At 57.0% G+C, this 8,956-nt stretch overlaps 1 protein-coding gene across 1 annotated transcript in view; it reads right to left on the reverse strand.

Moving 5' to 3' along the window:
* EPHB1 (EPH receptor B1) overlaps positions 1–8,678 on the reverse strand; it is a 417,459-nt gene extending 408,781 nt beyond the window's left edge. Inside the window, exon 1 of the mRNA XM_082715150.1 lies at positions 8,227–8,678. Within this exon, the coding sequence (XP_082571276.1) occupies positions 8,227–8,284 (58 nt within the window). The 5' untranslated portion in view covers positions 8,285–8,678. The remainder of the gene's footprint in view (positions 1–8,226) is intronic.
* Between the last annotated feature and the right edge of the window lie 278 nt (positions 8,679–8,956).

The following is an 8,956-nucleotide window of genomic DNA, read 5'->3' on the forward strand; positions in this document are numbered from 1 at the left end:
AAAGGTGAGCACTCTCAGCTCCCCCTTCCCCTGGAAGCTGAGCCTGTGAAGGCGGCTCCAGGAGACCCACAGTGGCCTTGCCCCCACACCCCGCTAACACCCACCACTAAAAGCCAGGCACAGGTGCGGAACTACAACCACCTAAGCAAAAGAGCTCATCAGAGCCAAGAGCTAGATGGACATACAGCAAACAAAATCCAATAATGACCACAGTGGGGGTCTGATTGTTGGGGAGCACACAGGAAAGACAAAGTGCTTGCAGGAAAAGGCAAACTGGAAGGAAAAGAGGTTTTCTTCCGGCTGGGGGCACAGGGTCGGGGGTGGGGGGACCATTTCCAGAGAGATAAGGAAAGCCTGGCCACAGAAGCCTGAAAGTGGAGACCCTAGCACTGTCTGGGACCTTTGACAGCACTTGGCAGGACAGTGAAGAGCTGGCGCATAATAGATGCTCCCTGAATTAATTCCTGAATAAGCAACATTAATGGAAAAGGTGCCGACCCGGGAGGCAGAGGCCTGAAGCGTTGTCCCACTTGTCGAAACATCAGTTTGAGTCTTAGCTCTTGAGTCAGTTAACTTAACCTCTCAGAGCTCTGGCTTCCTCATCTATAAAATGGGAGAATGGATGCCTGGATATTAAGGGCATACGCAGGGACCAGCATGTGGTAAATGTACCATGGGCAGGTGGAGTTTAGTTCAGTCCTGGTCCTAGTACCACCAAGATACAGGATTTCTGGAAAAGTTCCTTCCCTTCAGGTCCGACCCCTAGTCTCAGCTCCCCAGAGCTTCTGAGAGCCCCCAGAGGCTAGTGCTAGGCTACAGCCTGGGGCCCCTGCTCCCCTCACGTGTCCCCTCCCCCTCCTGGCCACCTGCCTTGCCCATTTCTCTGCTTATTATCACCTCCACTGGGGGATGGAGAAGCAGAGCAAGGAGGTTAAATTCAAATCAGTTACTTTGTCACTTGCTGTCAGGAAGCGGGAGGGGAGAGAGGAGAGCCTCTGGGCCTCAGGTGCAATCTGCAGGCAGAAATGAGTGCTGGTAATTCTCAAGAAATTTCCTACGCGTGTCCACATTGGCCCAGTTCTGCTACAGAGAACTCCAGGGGAACCTTCCATGAGGGGACAGTGCAGCCTCCCTAAGCAGTTGCTAATGGTGTGTCTGGGCTGCTGGGGTTTCACCTGACCTGGAGGAACAGTTTTACAGGTGATGTAAGGGGAAACGGGTCCTTCTTCCTTGCACCCTTCTTCCCCTTTAGCAAATGGCTTGTGCTGAAGCCCTAGTCATCAGCAGGCTCTTAGAGCATGGTGAAGGGCTCCCAGACCTTCAGCTCTGGGCACTCTCTCACAGAGCTGAGGGACACTCCTTGCTGGCTGGGGAGTGACTGAGCGAGATGCCTTCTCGTGGCTGTGGAAGTGAAGCCTTCTCGCTCACTAAGCTGGAGGCAAACTGACAAGCCAGTTGCACTGAGAGACAGCTGACAGATGCTACTACGTGGGACCAGTGGGGATTGTGGTTCCAACGCTGTCTGCACCGCCCACATGGGCCTGGGCCTGCTGCTGGCCTGTGGGAGGGCCCTGGAACAGGGCCTGCTTGTGGAGGGCACCAGGTTGAGCCCCTTCTTGATGCTAGTCAAGCTCAACCTCACTCATCTCTGATGCTCCAAAACGGGGTCATGAGCCACCTCTGCAGTAACTCCACCAGCCTATGAGGAGTCCCACCCCAGCCACAATTACCCAGGGGGTCACCATGGCCCAGACAGTTCTACAGTTGTCTACTCCCCTGCTTCTAACACAGCTTCTACCCCAGGGTTTGCCCCCCACCCCCAACTCCCGCTATCTTCTCTCCCATAATGACCCCTCCTCTAGTCTGAGTCAACAACGAGAAGACTGAGGCACAAGGAGAGAAGAGAGCTAACCCTGTGTCTGGCCGATCCCTGTGGCTTAGGTCAGGAGGAAAGCAGTTTTCCATTAGCAAAGAACCAATGCCAACCCCCCAACCCCTGTGCCCCATCCTCCAGACCTCCCTGGCAAGTGTGTTCCCGTTTCTCTAATCCTCAGAGGAGCGATCAACAAAATCAGCCAGGCAGCTCAGGCATCAGGTGTCAGAGGTCTTTGATGGAGCAGGTGGCCCTGATCAGGCCAGTCAATGCCCCCTCTCCAAGCACAAACACACTCTGACCGAGAGCCCCAACTGTTGCTGAAATTGAAGTGGAAGCCACAGAAGGAGCTGAGGAATTTCTCATGTACTATTTTGCTTTTAAATATGAAATCTCTCCCAGGGTGTTACTTTATTACTATAGTAATTTCCTCAGAAGGGCAGGCATCCAATGCTCTGCTTCCCCACCACCTTTGGAGACATGGAAATCTGATAGAAATATTCAGGTTGCTTAAGTGGCTAGTGCAGAAGAGGGAGACATAAAGGGAGCTCTTCCAAGGAATGCAGACTCCTGAAATCCAGGTGGAGGGATGTGCTCTAGACTGTCAGGTGGAGACAGGTAAGGGTACCGTGTGCCCCATCCACCACCCCGGGATGCATGGGGTGCCCAGGCCCATCTCCTCTGGGGCAACGGGCCTGTAGTCATTTCTTCCTTGGGAGAGCTGGCCAGGGCAGGGAGAGGAGGAAAGACACTCTAGTCCTTCTAGATTCTTCTAGATTCTTCTAGTTCTTCTAGATTCCTAATCGGAAGGCATGAGGTGGTTCAGGTCTCCAACAGTGGTGTGTGCGTGTGTGTGTGTGTGTGTGTGTGTTTAGGGCGGGAGTAAGGGTAGGAGGTGGGAAAAAGGGGCAAGAAGGGAGTTACATGGAGACTGGTGTTTGAGTTGAAGCACTAAGATGATCTCAACACTCATTCTTCTCCCATGATCACCCAAACATGAAGTGCCCAGTAATCAATGAAGTACCCAATGGCCAATGGCTGATGAGCAGCTGGAATTCTTCCTGTCCCTGGCAGGATATAAACTTTTCTTCATGCAAAACACACAGACGTGGTATAAGAAGGTGGATGGTTATGAACATAGACTCCAGAACCTGACCACCTGGGTTCAAATGCACAGCCACTTAACTAGCAGCACGACCCTAGCAAATGACTTAGCTACCCTGTACCTCAGTCTTCTCATCTGAAAAATGGGAGTATGGTTGAGAACAACACCTACCTGATACAGTTGTTGTACCAATTAAGTGAATTAGCTTATGTCAAGCACCTAGAACAACACCTAGTATAAAATGTTGGCTATCATTGGCAATTCCCAAATATACTGGTGCCAGGCTGCCTGCCTCTGAATCACTGGAGCCCTTGGTTAAAAATGCAGATGTCCAGGCCATTCTGATGTAGCCAGTGTAAAAGGGAGCCAGACTACCCAGGATTTCTGACCGTAGGCTAGCTGAGAACCACCCTCTGAGCAGCGGGGGTTTGCAAGAAGCACCTACATCAGGATCTTCAAGGAGACCAGAAGCCGATTTTCAGAGTCTCTTCAGACCTGAACTTTGAGGGTGAGCACCCAGGAGTCTATAACAAATTGCCTAGTTGCCATGAGGCTTCCTGAAGCCTGAGAACCACTGCTCAAGATGATCCTCCCCTCTTCTGGCTTTTAAAATTGCTTCCACCCTTTGCTCACGCGGGCACACACTTTGCTCCTGAATCTGAGTGTTAGTAGAACCTCTTAGAGACTAGCTATACATGATACAGTTGATGGTTTTGATTCAATAATAAAAAAGTGTCTTTGACTTTAATAGCACCTTAATTTTAAACAAGTATGGGTATGTTCTCACAACATATATGACCTGTCCAACTTCTAAGGTTGGAACAGGTAAGCACCACAAAACACTGTACCGAGAAAGACACTCAGCCAGGGGACTAGGAGATTTCCCCAAACCATAGAGTGGGGAGATGAAGATTCCAGGTGGAGGCCCCTGCTTCACAATCCAGCCATCTGTCTTCACCTCATGCAGACCTCAGCCCCATCCTCATAGCCAGACCTCATTCCCGGCCCTGCACCTCCTTCCACTACCCCAAGTCCACAAAATTCAGTCAACCAGAGAATAGGTAGTGTCTGGTAAAGGGGACCCAGAGGAAAGGGTCATAGCACTGTCCTGAGCTTCCTGGCACCACCCTTCCTCTTTGGTCCAATCTGTTTTATCGAAGATTCCTTCTAGATGGGTAAAATTGTAAAGGATGCCATCTCACGTCTCTGCCTCATGGGCTTTTCCCAAAGCTCAGCTTGGTAAATAGGATCCGTACTGGTGAGGGGCCAGGGCAGGGGCTCTGAGAGTTAGGTCTAGGTTTGCACAAGTCAACAGAAGGCTGCAGAGACTGGGGCAGGGTACTCTGGGGCCCAGTAGGCCTTCCTCACGCTCCTGGGTACCACAGGTGGCGACTCTGCTCTGTCGACCCAGAAGGTTCGAGCTGGGGCTGGGCCCCACCTCCACAGCTATGTGCCCTGCCAAGAATTTTCTCAAGCAATTACCCAGAGCTGTAATGCCCTATCTCACCAGCATTCCCTTCACCGGCTTGAGGGGTCCCTCAGCAAACACTGAGTAATAGCCACCTTTCCATGATGCACAGAAAATAAAATCACCTAATAGGATTTCCTCAAATTTACTTTTCTCTCCCAGACATTTTTTTAAATCTTTGGCGCCTGCTACCGCTGGTAGGCTCAGGCACACTTACGGATGCCTACAACAGATGCACACACAGCAAAGAAATAGTCGCATAAAATGCAGAAACGGCCAATCAGTGCCTACCGGCAGCCTGTGGCAGACACACAGGTTGAGGCTGGGGGGTTTTCACCGCGAACTTGTAATGGAGATTTAAGCCTGTATGGTGTAACTCAGTGCCCTTGCATTTTAAGGTGGCAGATGCCACAAAGGGGCACAGTAACTGAGGCTTGTATCTATGCATCAGCAACCTCTCCCGTGAACCCAGTGTTTGTCAAACCCCAAGAAATCTACCACCACATCAAATGTACCAGAGTGTTCAAGGATGGCAAGCCCAGGGCTTCACTCCCAGCCACACCTAAGCGCAGGTCTCCCGGGGGTGCTCTGGCCAGCCAGTGTCCGGACACTGAGGCCACCTGCAGGTACATGGTCATTCGTGGATGCCAGGGGGCTGGGAGAATGCTATAAGCTTTCAGTGATGCCGGAAGGCTGCCACCCAGAAGGCCAACACGCTTAGTCCACTAAGAGGGCGGGGTGTCTACTGCCAGCCCCACGTGTCCCACGGCTGCAGAAACACCTTGAAAGAAGCCCAGGCCTCCAGACCCTGTTTGGAAGAGCACAGGCCAGACGGAAGCTCAGAGAATGCAGATGGTGGCCTTCCCTCATAGACCTCACCAGCCCATTCTGAGCAAGCTCCCAGACCCAGTGTGAAAAGACACCGGCTCGTCTGGAGACTTACAGGCCTGGCTCTGTGTCCAGAAGGCCAGAGGATATCAGCATCCTTGCCTCCCAAACTGCCCCATTCACCCCCTGAAAACAGACCTTAAAAGCCCCAGAAAGCCTTCTCCCTGCAATGGCACCTCTCTCCCTACAAGCCCGAGCCACTGGCTGGAAATGGGGAAGGGGAGGAAAGGGGTGCTCGTTTTCAGTGCGGGTTTCTCACACCCCGTGTCAACTAGACCCTTCCTTCCTTCCGCCCAGGCAGAGGGTCTCATAGGGGCCTGCCTGTCTGGCCAAGGGTCCCCAGCTGGCCCACGGCTTCCACTGTCCCTTTGTTCCTGCCCTGGCCAAGGCTGAGGACATGCCTGGTCTTAGAGCTGCTGTCCCTGGGCCACAAGGCCCTAGAGCAATTCCACCAGATCCCCCACCACCCAAGGGAAAGAAGACAGACTCGTTAAGGGGCCAAAGGAGCAAAGAGAGGCGACGCTAGCCACAGCAGAGTTTGGGAGGGATCCGCTGTCTGTGTAGGCAGTTCATTGATCCACTTTTCTGATAATTATTCCTCACTCATCACAAACCAAATGACGCTGGCCCCAGCCCAGCCAGGCAGGCGGGAAGGCGGCTCTGTGTGTGAAGAGGAGAAAATGAACCTGCCTGTGTTCCTTGGAGGAGAGATGGGAGTGAATGGTGTGTACTATCCCTGCGCACTGAGCAGGGACGATGGGGCTGCTTTAATATTCTGCTGAATGTGGCGTTTCTTTTAACCCTTGCTGGAGAGATTTCCAGCCTAGAGACTCGGTTACTGGCAAAGTTTCTGGGGCTGTGCGGAGAGAAGGACACAACTCCCACAACGTGAGCCACTCCAGGCGGCCCAGTGACAGGGCCCACATACAGGGTTGGGTGTGCCAGCACAAGGGCACCCTCCCTCGGGCAGCTCCAGCCCAGCACACACAGAGAGCTAACGAAGAAGAGGTCTCAGAAGGAAACTACCCGCATCCAGACACCTGGTGTGTTGCCACACACTTGCTCTCCCAACAGTTTTGCTCGCATGCACGTGCCCTCCTTCATCGATGGAGACCCAGTGCCAAGAGCAGGTTCCCAAAGTGAGCACCCCTCTGCTTTCAGTCCCACCCCGCTGGCGGGCGCGAACAGCGGCCGGTAGGACCTGCCGCCCCAGCGCGACAAAGTCCAGCCTTGCCTGGCCCGTTGCTCATGCTCGCTCACCAAGGTTCTCTTGTCTGCTTTGGAAGTGTACAGCGCTGTGCTCGTCCCATCTCACCTGCTCCCGCCCTTGCCCCTACGGAAGTCAAACCCGACCGGCCAGCTCTGCTCTGGGGTGTCTGTCTCCCGCGCTCCACCCCGCTCTTGTCCCCGCACATCCCCAAATGCAACCCCTCCGCACAAAGACCAGCAGCCAGAAGGGCAGCGGGAGGCAGACCAAAAAAAAAAAAAAAAAAAATGCTCAGAAAAGCAAGTGAGAGCTTTCTAGGCGTTCATCGTCGCACCCCGGGGCCGTCACCAGAACGAACACTGGACGGAGCGGTCTTCCCTAAACCGGGAAGGAATCAGCCCCGCCCCGGGATCCCGAATGCCCCAGTTTGGCTGGAGAAGGGCAGCGCTTTCCGGAGGGGTCAGTGGCGCTGGACCACGGTATCCGCGGTGGGGGCGTTTCCCCCGGACAACCGGTAAACAGCTAGGCGAGGGACGGGCACCCTGGCCGAAGGACCCTCTAGTTGGCAACGCGGCGCGGGCGCCGGGTCCCTCGGTGGAGTTTCAGCCCGCCAGCTCCCGAGAAGCCCTGCCGCCAGCCGGGCCGCGGCGGCTCACCGCCCCCGACAGTTGCTTTCACCTCGACAACTCCGCTCGGCTCCCGGACCGAGAGCAGCGTTCGCAGGAGGGGTTGCAGCCCGCGCTCTGCAGCGGGGAGCGGGGGCGGGGGAGGCGCGGGGAGCGGGGCAGGGATTTCCCACAGGGATTCGCGGGCGCAGCCGAGCGCGGGTGCTCCCCGCTGCGCCCCGCGCGGTGCCCGCGGGGCGCGCTGGCCCGGCCGCTGCCCGAGGCTCAGCCAAGGCTAAGTAGCAGGGGGAGTGTCACTGCCCGTCGTCTCCCAACCCGCGAGTCTCCGTTCCCGGGCGAAGGCGATGCTGGGCGAGTTTCGGCCACACACATCACCCACCCACCGCATCCCCGTTCCCAGGCTTAAGAGGCGACAAAGGTGTCCGCCTCGCCCCGACTTGACCCAGGAAAGCTGCAGCTCCACAGTCTCCGGGACCACCGAGGGTACGGCAGTGAACTCAGCCCCTCTCGGCAGCCACTTTCGGGGCATCGGGGCAGAGTTCCTCTGGTCTCAGCGCTCGGCGCTAGCCCGCGGAGCCCAGAGTATCGGAGCCCGTGGAGCCGGAGCTGAGGAAAAGAGGAAAAGGAGAGGTGGCACATGGCCACCTACGCGCATCCGTGTCCAGGACAGGAGGGGACCCGATAGGCGTCCGCACTCCAGGGGCTGGAGAGCCCGAGAAGCCCCTTGGTCCCCAAAGCCCGGCGCCCCTGGAGCTTAGGAGCCTGCACCGCAATGCAGCGGGCTCCGCGCTCCCGGAGCCAAGCCGAGGCTGCGGGAGACTCGAGCTGCCCGGGAGCGCCGGGTCGCGGGAGGGCCGGGGGCTCCGCGAACCGGCTGCGGGCGCTGGGAGCCAGCCGGGGGGCGCGCCAGGGGTGCCGCCCCAGCCTCACGCTCCGCTGCGGCCGGGGCTCCCCAACAGCCGTGCCCCCGGGTCGCGGGAGGCGGACGCCTTGAAGCCGCCAGAGCAGCCCGGGGATGCAGGCTCCAGCCGCCAACTTGCTCCGCGGAGGCTACGTTACCTTCCATCGCGGCCACTGCGGATGCCAGGAGGAGCAGCAGCAGGCAATCCGGGGCCATCGCCGGCCGGCGGCCCCCAGGCCGAGCCCAAGCAGAGGCGGCCGCGCGGGGAGGGCGCCGCGTCCCGGGGCGCCGCTGCACTCCCCGCCGGTGGCTTCTCCGTATCCTTTCGCGCTCTCGCTGGGACCGGACTCCCCGGAGCGCGGCGTGGGCGTGGGCGGGAGTGTGCGCGCGTGGGGCGGTGCGGGCGCGCGTGGGTGTGGGTGTGCATGTGTGTGTGTGTGTTTATGGGAGAGGTGGGTGTGTGCGTGCGCGTGTATGTGAGAGAGAGGGAGAAGGAGTGTGAGCTGGGGAGAGCGCGCGAGTGTGTGTGCGTCCTGGTGTCACATTGCGAGCTACAGCGGAGTCTACGAAAGGACAGAGCCGGCCAGACTGACGGGGGAGGGAGCGGGATCCCCCACCATCAGCTCTCTCTCCACCCCTAACACCTCCTGTCCAATCAAGGAATCAAACCTGCAAAATTCCCCCGTCCAATCAGGCGCGAGCACCTCCTTACACAGGCATTGTTAGTTTAAGAAAAACTTTTGCTTGCTAGGCTGTGCGGGAGGGCTTGGAAGGCGCTAGGAGGGGTCCGGGCTCCCCCTCGTGGTGCTCTCGGAGAAGCGCACGGGCCTGCCCCGCTCCCCTTGCGGGGGCCTATGGATACAAGTGAAGCAGTCAGTTCAGGCTCAT

The sequence above is a fragment of the Mustela nivalis genome, assembly GCF_964662115.1.
Source record: "Mustela nivalis genome assembly, chromosome: 1".
Classification (NCBI taxonomy): Eukaryota; Metazoa; Chordata; class Mammalia; order Carnivora; family Mustelidae; genus Mustela; species Mustela nivalis.